Here is a 16,869-nt window from a genome sequence, read left to right as displayed (position 1 = left end):
AATTTCAATTGGCAATGAAAACTTAAAAAAAGCATTAGCAGAAATCCTTTTTCTTTTTTGGAATCTGGACGCGTATTTTGACTCATAAATAAAACAAGTTATAATTTTTTGGGCACTTTTTATCGCGCACACACTCAGCTGTTTACTTTGTAGCTGATACATGTTAGCGTGGCACTCCCTAATGATGTCACACAAATCTTACAATTATGGAACCAGATAGGGCAATACTTGAAAAACAATTGGATTTAGAGCAGGGTTCTTAACAGAGTTAGCAAAGTGTTATCTCACAGAAACTGTTATTAGATAAAGAAAATACGGTGGTGGCAGTATTCTTAAACTTGAAAAAAGCCGTAAACACTGTAAACCAATAAATTGTACTATATTAACTTAATTTATATAATTTCTCAATTGAAACATCCCTGTTTACATCCTGGCCTGGGCAATTGTTTAGATCTAGAGCCCTGTGTAAACAATAATCATTTTCAGTTAGTTTTTTTAAATAGTTCCGCTTGCAGATTGCTACTGAAACAATTCGCATGCACACAAGTAAGTAGAAAATACCATAAACACTTTAGTACACATGCCAGGCTAGTAGTTTGCAGTTATTTTGTGTTCAACTAAAAAGTACATATGTAGTCATATTGACACATTTTAGTTTATATATTGATACTTCACAGAATAGCTGCATGAGCCGATTGCTAAACCCCTCATATGGCAGTGGAAATGGCACTGTCAAAAGAAATGTCTGGTGTATCACGGTGGTAATAATAACCAAACTCTGGAACATTGGAAATCAAAACATTGATGGAACTCATGGATTTGTAACACACACACACACACACACACACACACACACACACACACACACACACACACACACACACACACACACACAAAGCAATGGCAAAGACCAAAACAAATCTTTGAATATTGGCTCTAACATTGGCTCTAACCTTTATCTGCGTGTTCTTCCATTTTTACATGTTCTTTATTTTAATGTCATTGTACTGTTTTAACGTGTCTCTCAAACAGAGACAGGGGTTGCATATAAACCTTTGGTTGAATCCCATATGCATGACTTATGTTATATATTTCAAATTAAATGATTGAAGCATTTGTCCATTTTTTAATACATCTTCTTCTTCTCCTCTCGGCTTTTCCCTTCAGGGGTCGCCACAGCAAATCAACCTTTTCAATCTTGCATTATTCTCTGTATCCTCCTCTCTCACACCAACTACCTTCATATCCTCTCTCACTACCCATCACTCTTCTAGCATCTGTCAATACAATTCCTTCTGTATCCTTACTCACTTGCACCTGTTGTACATCCATTCCATCTGTATCTCTCTGTTTCGCCTACCTGTATTAATCATTCTCACCTTCCTTACTATCCAACCGAGCATACAAGTCATCGTACGCCCTGTGTTTTGTCTCTGCTACCTCCATCTTTAGCTTACGCTGTATCTCCCTGTACTCCTGTCTGCTCTCTTCAGTCCTCGAAGTGTCCCACTTCTTTGCTAACCGCTTTCTCTGTATATACTCCTGCACTTCCTCATTCCACTGCCAAGTCCCCTTATCTACTTCCCATCCAGATGATACACCAGATACTCTCCTATCTGTCTCCCTGATAACATTAGCTGTAGTTGTCCAATCACCTGGAAGCTCTCTCTAACCACCCAGAGCCTTTCTCAACTCCTCCCTTAAAACCACCTACTCTCACCTACAAGTACTTTGCGGTTGCTGATCTCTTTCAGGTTACCTCGTCTATACAAGATGTAGTCTATCTGCATGCTCCCACATCGGCTTTTGTTCACTACAGCCATTTCCATCCTTTTTGCAAAATCTACCACCATCTGTCCCTTTGCATCCCTATCCTGCATACCAAATCTGCCCAACACTTCTTCACCCCCTCTACTGCCTGCACCAACATGCCTATTGAAGTCTGCACCAATTACCACTCTCTCACCTCTGGGGATATTCTGCATCACTTCATCTTGCTCATTCCAGAACTTCTCCCTCTCCTCAAACTCACATCCCACCTGCAGAGCATACTCACTAACAACATTGAGCATCACACCTTCAATTTCTAGTTGCAGACACACAAGTCTATATGACATTCTTTTCACCTCCAAAACATTCATAACAAACTCCTCCTTCAAGATAACTCCTACTCCATTACTCTACCTGTCAGTACCATGATAGTACAACTTAAAGCCTGCTTCTTAGCTTCTAGCTTTACTACCTTTCCACCTGGTCTACTGGACACACAGTATACCCACTTTCCTTTTCTACATCATGTGACCAACTCTTTACCTTTTCCTGTCATAGTCCCTATAGTCAAAGTCCTTACTCTCAGTCCCAGACTCTTGCGTTTCCTCTTCTCTCTCTGCTTCAGAACACGCCTTCCTCCTCTCCTTCTTTGACCTACAGTAGCCCAGTTTCCATTGGCTCCCTGTAGATCATTGGCACCAATGGCGGTGTTGTTAATCCGGGCCTTGACCGATGCAGTTTGATCTGGTTATAATTGTTTCACATGTTTGGTTTTGGCAAAAGTTTTATGCCGGATGCCCTTTCTGACGCAACCCTCTGCATTTAACGAGGCTTGGAACCGGCTCAGGGAGACACTGGCCCCTGTCCCCGCCCCCGTCCCCCAAACCCTCCAAGGCTGGCATAGGGAGACACAGGCCTGTGCTGCTCTGAGGCTGCATTCCATTGTTTAATGTATGTCTAAATTCAAAGTCCTAGTCCCTCAGGAGTTTGAGGTGGAATTGGGTACAAAATTTCTAAAGCCCACTTTGACTGGCCATATTTCAGCCATCCAACCTCTTGCTATAGCCTCACCCACTAGGTCAGAGCAACAGTTTTTTTTCTTGTTGAAAGGCCTCCTCCAAAGGGACAGTCAGCCCTATGAAGAAGGTGCTGTGACGGGACTTTGACCAAAGGACCAGATCTGGTTAGAGTGTATGTAATTGCTGTGATCTTTGTAGGAAATACGAGTCACTGGTCCATGTTTGAGATGTATTTCCCAGTCTCTGGCTCCCTGTTTCTGTCTGGGAACTGGGGGCATGACTTTCTATATGTTTTAATAATTTTTGAGCCGCTCTGACAGGAAGAGACCTCTGTCTCTGCAGGACAGCTGAAACACTCAAAACAGATACGTTTTTGAAGTGAAACAACAACCATAAAATCTTGCCACCAAAATGAATAAATAAATTAACTTTTGAAATGATCTTTATTGCAATAAACCCTCAGTTGAGGCAGGCCCATCGCAGAATGATCAAACCCAGGTGTATGTTGAGAGGTTGGTTCCTCCTTCAGTCACCCATAGGACTTGGTGTTACGTTCCTTGTTGCGTACTTGAGAGCTGGTGCCATGACGTTTCGCTGCACGGGCCACCTTTAAGTAAGGGAGGTAAGAGTGTTGGAGGGGCACCTGACTAGGAAGGCACCTCCAGTGTCGGCTTGAATTTGCCTATCTCCCTTCTCTCTCTTGCTTGTAGGACGGAGGTGGCAGAGGGTAGTTGAGTCACCTAGCGACCCAGGCAGGATGTTTCCTGCTAATACAGGGCCAGTGTCTTTCTGTCATGGCACTCGGTGCTCTGACGGATTTTCTTTGGCATTACATCCTGACCCCCTTGTCCTTCAGGAGTTTGAGGTGGAAATTGAGACAAGGTTTTAAAGCCCACTTTGACAGGCCATTTTTCAGCCATCCAACCTCTTGCTGTAGGCTCAGCCACTAGGTCAGAGCAAGTTTTTTTCTCGTTAAAAGGCCTCCTCCAAAGGGACAGCCCTATGAAGAAGGCGATGTGACTTTGACCAAAGGACCAGATCTGGTTGGTGTGTAGTTGCTGCGATCTCTGAGGGAAATACGAGTCACTGGTCCAAGTTTGACATGTATTTCCCAGTCTCTGGATCCCTGTATCTGTCTGGGAGCCAGGGGCATGATTTTCTTTTTGCTCCCTCCCACACGAATAATATTCCCTAATGGACTTCGTCTTTGGTATGTAGAGGCATGGCGTTGACTGATACTATGGATACTTGTTCAAAAGCTCTGCTGCTTGGCACCTTAAGACTTGTGCCTCCATGTCTATCTACCAGGATGGATGTGCTTAACTGAGACTGGCACAGGGTAGGCTGGATCATCTCCCACCCAGAGACTAAAGGTGGTAGGGGAAGGCAGGATGTTGTATGTTACTTTGATGATGGAGCTCAGCACAGATCTTTCACCTCTCAAAGGTATCCCATCTCATTCAGGAGCCTTGTTTGCCTTGAGATAAATTACCACTTGGTAACTTCACTTAGTAATTACTTTGTAATCTCCTTTGGCATATCCTGAATGTTAGTCAAGGAAGCAGGTAAGTATTTCCTCTTTTGAAAGTGTTGCATAAAGTAACCTGTTTAACATCGGATTCTCCACATAGAAAGTCCTCATCCAGTTAGCTTTATAATAGTCATTCTCAAGTTTCTTTCTACTATTTTGTCAGGATTTTCTTCAGAAAACATACAACTAATCGAAGTCTGCATCAACAAACCAGAAAAGCTGCTGTACTGAGAGCACACAGTCTCTTTAAAACTGGAGTCAGACCAAAGACTCCCCCTTGTCTTCCCACCCATTCACCTGCACTTCAAGACTTTATTTTTTCTGCCTCAATCACTTGAGTCAGTTTGAGGTCAGAGGTTGCATAAACTCAGGCTCTAATGAACAACTTGGATCACTGATTTTATCCGTCGGGTTTTGTCCAAGTGGTGAAAACATTTTACAACTTTATTAAGAAACATCCCTTGAGTCAGGTGGTTGCTGCTTTTCAGGCTTTCATTTTCAGGTAATCATGCCCATAGTCCCTGGACCTTGGGATTACTTTGTGTCATTCTGCACGTAGATTATGTCTCTAAATTAGTTTAAATTTTAGATGGGGATTTGCTAAAATAAAAACACAATCATGGGTGTGGTACAGAAATTTTGTTTTTTATAACAATCCACAAAGTTAAATCAAACCAGGTAAATGTGACTTATAGAAACCAATGTGACACATCCATATCTAGCTCAGTCTCCAGGTGAGACAGATATAACCAGGGCCAGTCAACATCTGTAGGTCTGTGTTCATCCAAGTGGTTTATACTTGGCCCAGAAATCTCATCTAGATGCAACTACAGGTCTTCAGGAGTTGGTTATTTTCTCATTTTGGTATATTTAAGTAAATGAAAAGTTGAACTTGGAACTTGTTTTTTTTTTTTAGAAAACACAACACCTTTAACCTTGAACTGACACAAAGCAATTCTTTTTCCGCCTCAAGCATCATTTCAATTGTATATTTAAAAAAGGGTTCTGGAAATGATGTTGCATCAACATTGGCATTTTAACAATTTCCATGCAGAGTATTGGATTAACATGTATATTACAATGTTAGCCAGGGTGTCTAATGTATTCATCTCATGAAGTTGAGTGGTGCCATTAAGATGGAATTTTGACGCTCAAAATCTGCTTCCTGTTTTATATTCTGTTGCTACTTTACAGAAAAGCCTGGAACGTGAAGTCAGGCTTTGGATGGGAAGGGTTCATCAAATGGCAGTAAACGGAATATCATCTCTATGACAGGGACATTTGATGATGTTTATTTCTGATATATCAGCGAGCATGTCATCCACATATATGTGGATAAGTAAGGTTGCAATATGACATCTCCATACTATCTCAGACAATAAAAATTTTCAAGGCCAGAAGAGAAACAGTTCTTCAACATGTTGGTGCCGCCCTGTTTTGTCCTGAATTATTACTTCAGTCCAGCAGATATCACAGATTTGTCAGATGAATCTCCCAATCGACGAGCCAGTCAGACCTCTCCTCTGCTACTGTTCCTTTTGATGGCTGAAATGTCTTTGCTCATCACAGACAACCCTTCATGTGCAAAAACTTAGATGTTCCTATGAAGATCTTCATGTTGCCTAGCAACACTGGCTACAGAGAGTTTGACTTCCATCTTTGACGCTTAGCAAGAAAAAACGATCAGACTCCATTGGCATGCTGTGATGTAACAGTCTCTGTCCATTCAATCAGAAGCTGCTCTCTGATCAGTCTGACACAATGATGGCAATGGAGAAGGTGATGCCATTAAGCAAGGGAGAGAGGGAGAGATAGTGTGTATGTATTTGTGATGTGGTGACGTCACTGCGCATGATCTTCACCTGCCAACAGGGGGAAGCGGTGGGGCCCCTCTCATCACTGCAACATAATTTAAAAAACAACACAAGCCATTAGGGCTGGGATTACAACTGACACTGCAAAGTGTAAGTGCACGTGTGCGCGCGCACGCACACACACACACACACACACACACACGATCAAGCATAACATTATGACCACCTGCCTAATTTTTACTGGCCCCTCTTTTGCTGTCAAACAGCCTTGACCCAACCAGGCATGGCCCGCTCTAGACTCCTGTGCTGTAGTAACTTCCAAAAAGATGTTGGTATCAGACCCTTTTAAGTCCCGTAAGTTGCGGGTTGGGGCCTTCATGGTTCAACCTTGTTTGTTCAGCACATCCAACAGATGCTCGATTGAATTGAGATCTGGGGAATTTGGAGGGGGAGTCAACACCGAAGACTCGTGCTCCTCAAATCATTCCTGAAGCGCTTTTGCTTTGTGACGTGGAGCATTGCATCCTCACTGATATGCAGCTACACGGTGCCATATTCAACAAACAGTGATGCACTGCTTATTCTGACACACTTCACACTATCAGAACAAACATTAACTTCAGCTATTTGAGCAACAGTGGCTCATCTGTTGGATCGCTCCCCACATGCATCAATGAACCTTGGCCGTCCATGACCCTGTCGCCCGTTCACCACTGTTCCTTCTTTGGAAGATAGTAGGTAGATACTTACCACCGCAGACAGGTAACACCCTACGAGAGCTTCAACTTTGCGAAGTCTCCTGTGCGCAGTAGAGATTATTTTGAAAGGCAGATCTCTGCGATTGACCGCCATTGCCTTTGAAATCAGACAGCTGATCGAGATCAACGTGTTCGGCAACCCTGCTTTATAGTTTCCTATTTTTCCTGTTTCTGACATGTCAACTTTGAGGAAAACATGTGATTTGCTGACCAATACATCCCACCCACTAACAGGTGCCATGATTAGTAGATTATTAGTGTTATTCACTTCAACTGTTGTGGTCATAATTTTACACCTGATAGGTATGCATGAGTGTGTGTCTGTCTGTACCTCTGTTGGCCTTGCTGGGGTAGATCTTAGTGAAGTATCTGAATTCGTCAGGAGGAGGGAAGTCTTCCAGGGGATGAAATGAATACTTTGACTCAAAGTCATCTGCAGGAAGAGGAAAAGATTTCAGCCTTATTTCAAATAAAAGGAAGGCTTGAAAGTGGAATGCTTCAGTGGGATGACAGAGACCACAGAGGGGGGCGGAAAAGGAGGGATACAATGAGAGCATGGAGACAATCTGCCAGTCATTGTGACGTAATCCTTAAAATGAATTCAGAGACTGTTAAAATCTTCACACCTTTTAACACTTTCACTTTCTACTCTGTTGAGTCTTGGAAGCAATGAATGACATGTAGGTTTTTTTTTCAGCGCAGCATCTGGAGCAGGTAAAATGTTAAGTATCACCTTTTTTTTAATTGAAACACGATTAAATATTGAGTGAACAAGTGGAATAAAATTGTTTTAATTCAGGGAAATGCAGACCTCTGAGGGTTCCATTGGAATTATTAGCATAATAAGCCACAGGATAATAATTTGAGAAAAACAGTGGTAACTGGGCTACTGAATAGACTGCTACGTGAAAAAAATGGTAATCTGTTGTGCAATCGCCCTGCTGAACTCACCATTGATTGTCATTGCTTTGATTTGGCACTTTTTTTATTTCTATCAATAAACGAAGTTACCAGAGGATCCAAGAGAAAGCAGGTGGCGATAAAAAAAAATGAAATGGAAACTTTTGAGAATATCAATAGGGGTAAAGAAAGAGATTGTAGAGAAGCATGAACGAAGTATGGCAAGATAGCCTGTCAGTTCCAAACTGAAGAACAAAGTGGCAATGAAGGGAAAAGATGTCTTTGAAAATTATGCGTAGTCAAGTTTTCGAGGCTATCCTGTTCCAAAAAATGAATTAAAAGGATGAAAAAAAAAGCCGTTTTGGGGTCAACGGAGACCCACATTTAGGAACAAATTTGTAAAGCGAGATCCCAATGTGATAAGTCACACTTGTTTTTTTTTGAAGTTGTAGTTTTTTTTTTTTTTTTTTTGCTAATTCTATTCCTTGCTTGAACATTTTTGCAAGGTCTTTCAGGCTGGCTGAGAACAATTGTGATCCTATGCTTCGGAGGGTAAAGCTGACTTCTAGTATGTCTGAAACATGAAAACTTACCGACAAATGAGAGGGGGGTGGAGGAGGAGTGTCCGTTACGGAGAGGTGGGGGAGGCGGGGGTGGTACAGTAGGGGTGCGAGTAGGTGGGGGAGGCGGTTTCCCTCTAGCAGGTGGGTCAGAGATAGGGCTACCATGTGTCCTAATAGGAGGGGGAGGTGGGGCTTCCCTGCCACCAGTCCTCAGCGACGACTGGACCAGAGTCTCAGGAGCTGAGGATGGGTAAAACAAACAATTTCAAATATACCGGTAAATAAAAAAAAACCGTGTACATGGTCAAGACTTACATAAAAAAGTCTGGAAAAAAAATGTGCATGTTCAGTTGTGTGTGTCAATATGTATGTCTGTGGATGTAGCTGATGCTCTACCTGGGGGCTCCCTGCTGGAGGGTGTTACCCTGCTGCCACTGTGCTGAGAGGGAATCGGGGAGGCAGGGGGAGGTGGCGGAGCAGGGCCTCTGGCAGGGACAGGGCCTCCTGGTGATGGTGCAGTTCTTTTATTGCTGATTGAGATGTGACGCTGCGGCAAGTCAGGCACCACCTCACTACCATTAGTGATTCGTAAGGGAGGAGGAGGGGGGGCCAGAGAAGAGGTGGCGGTATATCCTCCTGAGGTGGGAGGGCGTCTGTTATTACCTGGCGATGGGGGAGGTTTAGTTGGCAGTGGGGGTGTGTTGTTGGGGGCCTTCTCTCTGAAAGAGGAGGAGGATGGAGGGGATGGAGCATTGCCACGGCGACAGAGTGGTGGGGGTGGAGCGGGGTTAGACGAGGAGACCTTCACGCCAGCAGAGGGGGAGGAGCCTGCTGATGAGGGGGATGAGGAAGATAGATTTGGGAGGGAGGGACGCTGCAAGCGACTAGTCTCCATTGGTAATGAGGCCTGAAGGGAGGGGCTTTCTGCGTTGTTCAGGCGCTGGCTGGGTGGGCGGGGTGCTGCTCCCCGAGTGGAGTGAGATCGTCCTGTAGAACCATCTAAGAGGAAAAATATATGGAGACCTGTAATGACCTGTAAAACAGCTTATAATTAAATGTAAATTTTGAATGAATATCAACATTTTACACAAAAAGAGGAATAACATAATTGATCATTTCAAGAGGATAATTAGGATAGCAAAACTATAATAATTACCAAGAATGAGTGCATAATTAAAGATATTAATACAATTAGATTTCAATGTTTAGATACTTGATTGCACTATTAATAATGTTGGTAGAAGTAGAATAAGTGAACACATTTTCTATCTCCACCTCCATTTGGCCTTGGCTTGAGGACGCTGCTAGCCAATTGGCCTCCGGTAGGTTGGACAGACCCAGCAAGGCTTCCTGCTCCACTTCCATTATCTTCACCAGATTCAGCTATGCCTCCTTTGGGCTCTGTGAGATAATGTGGATGCGTCTGACATTTTTCTCATGATGCATGTTGCAAACCACTGTTGAGCTTGAATTTGAAGTCTCTATAATGTTCAACACATTATTTAAACATTCACTGGTGACATTTTGGACGTCATGCTATTGGATCAGTATATTTCCAATAAATGTCTTTCTGACACTGAACCACGTGTGAGACATTAAACTTACATTACCCTGTTGCCAGGTGGAGATCTAAATGATGGCTCACTGATGTAAGACACTTTTCTGACTCTTAGTAAATCTTTTTTCTGATGTTAGCATGGAGCCTGTAATTAGTTTTTTTTGGTCTTTGTGAGGTTATGTCACGGTCTAATTCAGGGCATGTGAAACTAATCGCTTTCCATCCTTAGAGCAGTTTCATTCCAGTGTTAAAAGTGTTTTTTTTTGGATAGATGTGCAGATATTTCTGACAACATTTCTAACAACAGACCAATATTATTTCTGAAGTAAATCCCTTTTTTGGATTTTACATTTAAATCTTTCTGAAGCTATCATCTAGAAATAGGTTGAACCTTGATGACTGAATGCCGTCTTCTTTTTGTTAATTTCTCTCACCAATTCCAAGTTTTACCTGTCAACTACTGTTTACAAACATTTGTTTTTTTCCATGACTCCCTCTCTTTTTAAAAGTAAATCAAGCACAATCTGTCCTTGATCAGCCCAGTTCTCTTTCTGACTGTTCATCCAATGAGATCATTCACAGGGGTCTTCATTAAAATAAATTAAGAGTGAGAAACAGCTGGATGCGTTAGTCAATGCATTATATTACTGAAAGATAAGTATGACACGACAGTGTGTTTCCACTTGATGCGAGCAAAACATCCACCTCGTCCCTTGTGGTACACCTTTAACAGATTCAGTCATAGAAGGACTTGTCTTACTCTCAAGGTCTGCAGCCGCTCTCCTTGGCTCCTGGGGTGACGCCCCCTGCTGGTGGAGATATTGGTATAAGCGAATGTAGGGGTGGTCTGAGGGTGTCGTCTGGCTCTTCATGTCTAGCACTGGGGCACTTCGGTCATTCACCACCTCCACCTTCCTCAGCGCCGTACCCTTACAGATGTCAGACAACAGGGCACCACGACCTTTGACCTCCTCTCTGTTCAACTTTGGCGGGGTGGTGTTGGCCTGGTGATGGATGGGTGGTAGTGGTGAGTTAATTTTTTTCCCTAATGTTTGCAAAGATGATTTATCGTTTTACAGTAAATTTATGGCATATATCCCAATTGCACTGATCTTGCTGCTCAGGAATCACCCTTATTGCTACACCTACTTTTCTCCACACCATCACTGGATTTCAAACTGGCAGTTCCCACTCATTATTTTTGTTATACAATAACTTTTAGCTAATTGGTAAGTAAAACGTAAAGAAACTGTGGGAAACTGTGATTGAAAAGTATAATTTTCATGTGGGAATTTCATGTACAATTAGCTGGAATAACCAACTTTGGTAATTTCGTGGATATTAATATTCTGAGGACTGGCCTGAATGAAGCTAAAGATAAGATTTTTCTTCAGGGGTTTGAATTGTCGAATATTTATTCATTTACTTGAATACCTGCAACAAGGCATTAGTTTATAATGTTAAAACCTTCTATTAGCACATTGTTTTTTCAGGATGTTTTTACCATTTCAACTATTTCATGGATGAAAAAAAATCATGTATGTTATCCTGAGCCATCAATTTCCCCTCTCACAACTTCAGGATTACTTAGAATCACGCCAACAAAACTGATTTTAGTTCAAGCTAAAATAACTTTTTTTTGTCATTTAGCTATTACTTCTTCTTCTTCTTCTTTCGGCTTTTTTCGGCTTTCTCCATCTTACCCTATTCTCTGTATCTTCCTCTCTCACACCAGCTACCTTCATATCCTCTTTCACTACGTCCATAAATCTTCTCTTTGGTCTTCCTCGAGTCATTTAGCTATTACTTATTTACTTTATTTTATTCATTTCATGTCACCTTGGGATAATGAGAAATGTCTTCTCCATTCCCCTGAAGGTCTGGTGCATTGAGAAGTTGACAGTAAAGCTGGCTTACTTTCTCTGACTATGATTGTTAACTCATGAAGGCTGAGCAACTGAAAATAACTTTACAGGGCAACCGTTCAAAAGAAAAACATGGTCTTAATCAATTAAAGACTGGCTTATAATTGCGCATGTAAACTCAGTATTTTTACAAATTTTGTCATTATTCAACATATAAATATGCCACTGTGAAGTTCACAGCCCGTTTATTCGGCATTGCCTCGACTGCAGCACATGGCCTCTGACAACACAGACCTTTAAATAATCAACACTCCATTGAAATACGAGTTGCATCATATCCGGGCGGATGAAACAAGAGGTATGTGTGGTACATGTGTCTGAGTTTACCTGGCTGAAGGTGGGGGGTGGCGTTGGTCCCCCAGGTGGAGGGGGTGAGGGTAGGGGCATGTTTGTAATGCTGTTACACACCTTTGAAATAAGGAGAGGAGTATTACATAATCTCAGCACATTATGGGGTGTCTTATAAATCATCTGACATAAGACATCAGGTGACTGCCCTCAATAATACTTTCAGGAATCATTCAAAATCTCAATCTCTGCTTTCTCTCGCGATTTTCACAAATGAGCAGCCATCGAATTTCGAATTTGATGCAGCTTTTTGAATCCCGTTGAGGGAAAAGTGTTAATTCAATTCCTGGTACTATGTAATTAAAATTAAATGGGTTGCAGAACACACCAGAAAAGGACGCCCTCGTATAGAAAATTAAAATAAAAATCCGCATTTGACAATGGTCAGCTCGATCAGGTAACCTCCAGAAATAGTTTAACATTCCGTTTAAGCGAAACATTATTCACTGAATAAACATGTTATTCGTTAAAACGTATACTTCCCTCACCTATATCGACCAGATATGGCTCGAAGCTCGTGGCACATAAAAATTTGTCGGATTTGATCTTGATTGCAACCATCACTTTTCGAAGTCATGTAAAGCTTGGCCTTTACACCTCTAATTGTAAAATCTTGGAATGTCAACGCTGAGTTGCAGAGAGGCTAGTTAAATTAGCCGCTAACGTCTGCTAGCATGGAGTACCAACATCACCCTGCCTCCCTGTGCGATGCAAAGCGGACAGGATAGCTTCTTGCCAGCTTTCCGGCTAATCATCAACATCTGGATGCAGATGTGCCCAGGGATCCCCCGGCACGGAGAGGTGAACCCACTGGGAGATCAGTTCGTCCACAGAAATAGCTAAACAGCTAACAATATCCAGCCTGCTCGGTTAGCAATGGCGGGAGGCTGCGCAGCATCCCATCATCAACGCACCTGCAGGTGGGATCGAAACTACGTTACCTGGTGGGATCACCGGTGCCGTGCGGGGTCCTTTTCGTGTGTTCATGTCTCCGGTAGTCGTGGGGACTGATCGATTTTCGGTAGGATAGCCGTTAGCCTCTTCTCACTCGGCACAGCGAAAATCTCAACACGGAGAAACACGTGACCTGAACAAGGACGCGTTCTGCTGTGGCTGCAAGCCAACGCGTCACATCGCGAGCTGCAATGATGCTGCATTCTATTGCAAAATGATTTAAAAAAATACATACATACAAACGTATAAGTTTTTAATACTCCCAGGATAAAGATAATAATCAAATACTTCGAACTATGTAATGTGTGGTTTCATTAATGATATGGCATTCTTTTAAAGGGAGGTAAAAAGCGTCGTTCCCATTTTAAATTAAGATTTATCACGAAATGTGACTCACCGTGGATGTGCATCAAAACTCGATACAATTTCAAATTCCCTTCTTAATAGCATCTGCAAGGCTCAAAACGGGGAAAAATAATATATTCATCATGTAAAATAAAATGAAAATGAAAATTATGAAAATATCACTGTTTTTTTCCTAATTGCTCAAACACAATGTAGCAAACTGGGCTGGTTTTATCCAAATACTGCAGAAGTCACAAAACCACACACCCAAATTGTAAATACCTCAGGTATTCTGCAAAATGAAGAATTGCAACCAAAACTACATATATGTAATCAAAATCAAACGTTTTTGCACAAAATGCCCCACATTTCATTCATATTACTAGATTTTTTCCAACCAACAACACAATATTGGGTATAATGAAAAGCACTTTCATCTGCAGTATGCTTTGCCACAGTACTGAAATAGCTCATACTGGAGAGATTTTTTCAGATTGCTTACATGAACAGAATATATTTGCAGATACACACATGCTGTTGAAACCATGTTTTTTATGTATCCCCAAGCAAGTCAGTGCAACATGCTGTCACCTTCTTACGGTAAAGTAGTTATCGGAGACATTTTTGAAAAAAAGAAAAAAAATTTTTTTTTTCATTGTTGCTGTAAAAGAAGACGCTCACCTGATTGAAGTGGTAACAATGAACTATTTAGGTGCTTGGCCAAGTGCAACATATATTTATACATTGGCCAGTCAATTCATGTTGTGTGTTTTTAAATGCCAGTGTTTCAAAATGGCAAAAATGTGACTCAATTTAAAAGTGCTATTTTGAATTGCAAAATGTTTGTAAAACAGAAAATGTGCTTAAAGTCTTGCTTTAAAGACTTGAGAGGTATTGCTCTCTGTGTCAGTTAAAATGTCTGTGCTATGCATGCCATTAAAGTGTGTTGGGAAAAAAAACGAAATCAACCATGCACCTTAAAAGTACAGTTTGAAATATTTAAATGTGATACTATTTAAAAATGTTTTAAAATGCAAATGTGGTGGCTCTTAATTGTTGTTTGGATAAATAAATAAATAAAAAAGCTACTAGTTGTACACCAATGGATTCTGCAATAGCCTACAAAGGCAATACCATGCAAATCCTTTCTAGTAATTAAAAAAAAAGCTATTTAAAGCAAACATTCGTTTAGATATATTTCACTCACATCAAACATTACCCATATATGTCTTTCCAACTTTTGAGTTATGCACAGGTTGTAGGCCAGATAGTCATAAGTGCCTTACCTCTGTAGCTGGCAAACAGAATTTGAAGGAAGGACACACATTGGAGCGTAATGCCCTGTAAATACAGTGATAGATTTTTGATAACTACACAGTAAAATGACTGAAATTTTAGAGTTTTGGTTCACATAAATTCTGTTTTTGTTAGTTCTAAAAATGGACACCTGCACCAAATGTTTGTATGCCAAGACATTTATCCTTTAAAGCAACTAAGGACTGATATAAATTGCTGATGGCGGTGGTTGAAACCCAGCCTCTGTCCCACAGTTGTTGTCGAGGCAAAACCACTGGGACACAAACTGTGTGTGAGTTGGCCCTGCATAGGGGGACACTCAGCGCGCTCTTCGGAGGCAAGATCCAGAGAATCCCAACGAGTTCCTCCTTGCTCGGCTTTTTATTGTGTGAATGTGTATTGGTGTTGTTTACAAGATCATATACAGGGTGAGGATAACTTCTGTTTACATTCAGGGGGGTAGGTTCCTGTTCAGAGGGGTAGGTTCCCATCTGCTTTGCAGTCATTTGGCAGACGCTTTCATCCAAAGCGACTTACTTGGAGGTGCCGGGGATTGAACCCAGGACCTCATGCATCCGCTCTATCACTGAGCTGAAACACCTTTATGCTTATTTGAATTAACAATCGTGGGGGTAGGTTCCTGTTTTAGGGACGAAGGCCATTTGTGCTCACACGTCTGACTGTCTTCATGTGAGTAATCGAAATAACAGCTGTGAATATAGAGAGAAAACTCTAACAATCTTCTTCAGTGTGATTGCACAGAGGATGGCTAAGTACTTGCGAAAAATGAGCATTTCGATACCACTCTACAGAAGGTGTGAATACCAAGGTTTTCGGAGGTGCTTGGATGATCTGGCGCCACATCCAAATGGCAAAAGTGGAGAAAACGGATCTCCACATAGCAGTGACGTGCGGTGAGGTTCATGGCTGGTGAGGCACTGACGTCATCAGTCAGATTTACAAACATATGAACCCTACGGAGTATCTTATTCACCATTTTATTAGCAGCAGTTAACATGTTTTGTCTAAAATATCATATCAGCATTCTTTACATATACAAACTGAGCGGTTTTCCTTTACCTTAGCATTGTGGATGCTGATGTTGAGTCTTTGCTGTTCATTCGAAGCCAAATCTATCCTGGACATCCCGAATGTTTTTAACGCGATTTGACTTTGAATGTGAGTAGCCAACCGCTCATGTTTGATTAGGCTTCTTTGCATATTCTTCAGGTCACAATATCCCATTTGACCACTGACATTGTCAGAAGTTGAGAAAAGAATCCAGGAAAAGCAGAAAAGGCGCTTTCTTACTGGACATCCACACAGCCAGCCTTTTCGTGTGTACCACTCCGTTTGAAAAGACTGAGTCTTCCGTCTAGTTGTCTGAAGCAAATCCGTTAGCGCCGGCGTCGGTCTTCCCTTACTTATTATCTCCTGCTTTGACTGAAAGTCCAGTTTAGAAAATTCTTTCAGTGTAGCTATGTAATCCTCCATTTTGGAAATAAAGCCAAGCAAGAGGAAAAAATGACTGGATGGCTGCACTTGACTTGCTAACTGTTTACAGTAGCTTGCCATTCCAAATTCTATTATTCTTTAGCCGAGTAGTAGAAAGGATCCCTGTAATCACCAGTGCCCCTTACGATGAGGCCCGGTCACTGCGTGCCTCACTTAGTGTGTCTTCGCTGCCGCTTTACGATCACTCGACACGAGAAACATGTCACAGTTGTTGACAAAAAAAAATACACACATCAGCTGAAGTATGGAAATTTAGTTCATATATTAGTGCTTAAAGTGTTTGAAAATTTTAATAGAGACATCCACAGAGACAGCAATACGGTCTCAGCTGCATAGCAATGCGGCGCAGTTAGCAGAATCATTGCACAATCCACAGTGGGCTCCACTGGCTGCCGTGTCACCACACGTCTCAGGAGGAGGCTACATGGTGGGCCATGGGTGTGTCCCTTGGTAAACAGGGGAAGTGGACATGGTGAGATACTACAGAGCAGAGCAGGATCACATAGAGGGACCTCTGGGCCGTAGAAATGAAACAAATAAGCTTCACCCTCAGGGCCATGCACGTTGTTCTTC

At 41.9% G+C, this 16,869-nt stretch overlaps 1 protein-coding gene across 5 annotated transcripts; it reads right to left on the bottom strand.

The window, feature by feature from the left end:
• Nucleotides 1-4,944: 4,944 nt before the first annotated feature.
• Nucleotides 4,945-13,298, bottom strand: LOC147229488 (WAS/WASL-interacting protein family member 2-like). 5 transcript variants are annotated; one of them, XM_086154952.1, is made up of 8 exons: nt 13,128-13,297; nt 12,166-12,246; nt 10,674-10,917; nt 9,616-9,756; nt 8,752-9,354; nt 8,386-8,595; nt 7,224-7,325; nt 4,945-6,219 (listed from the first exon to the last, which is right to left on the bottom strand). In XM_086154952.1, exons 2-8 carry the CDS (start codon nt 12,223-12,225, stop codon nt 6,179-6,181), a joined length of 1,401 nt encoding a protein of 466 aa, XP_086011078.1. In that variant the 5' UTR covers nt 12,226-12,246; nt 13,128-13,297; the 3' UTR covers nt 4,945-6,178. The 5 variants fall into 5 exon arrangements, with proteins under 5 accessions (XP_086011078.1, XP_086011079.1, XP_086011082.1 ...); XM_086154953.1 differs by having other exon boundaries at nt 9,631-9,756; XM_086154956.1 differs by having other exon boundaries at nt 10,674-10,722.
• Between the last annotated feature and the right edge of the window lie 3,571 nt (nt 13,299-16,869).

Source organism: Fistularia commersonii, chromosome 11 (assembly GCF_037954325.1).
Source record: "Fistularia commersonii isolate RoL2024-O1a breed Wild chromosome 11, RoL_Fcom_v1.0, whole genome shotgun sequence".
In the NCBI taxonomy this organism is placed as follows: Eukaryota; Metazoa; Chordata; class Actinopteri; order Syngnathiformes; family Fistulariidae; genus Fistularia; species Fistularia commersonii.
This window is presented reverse-complemented; position numbering and strand designations above follow the sequence as displayed.

Coding starts and splice junctions, on each gene's coding strand:
- LOC147229488 (XM_086154952.1), bottom strand. CDS start 12,225: ATGCCCCTACCCTCACCCCCTCCACCTGGGGGACCAACGCCACCCCCC. Junction 7,326..8,385: donor CACCCCCCTCTCATTTGTCG/GTAAGTTTTCAT, acceptor CTCTTCCTGCAG/ATGACTTTGAGTCAAAGTAT. Junction 6,220..7,223: donor CCCCAGCAAGGCCAACAGAG/GTACAGACAGAC, acceptor ATTATGTTGCAG/TGATGAGAGGGGCCCCACCG.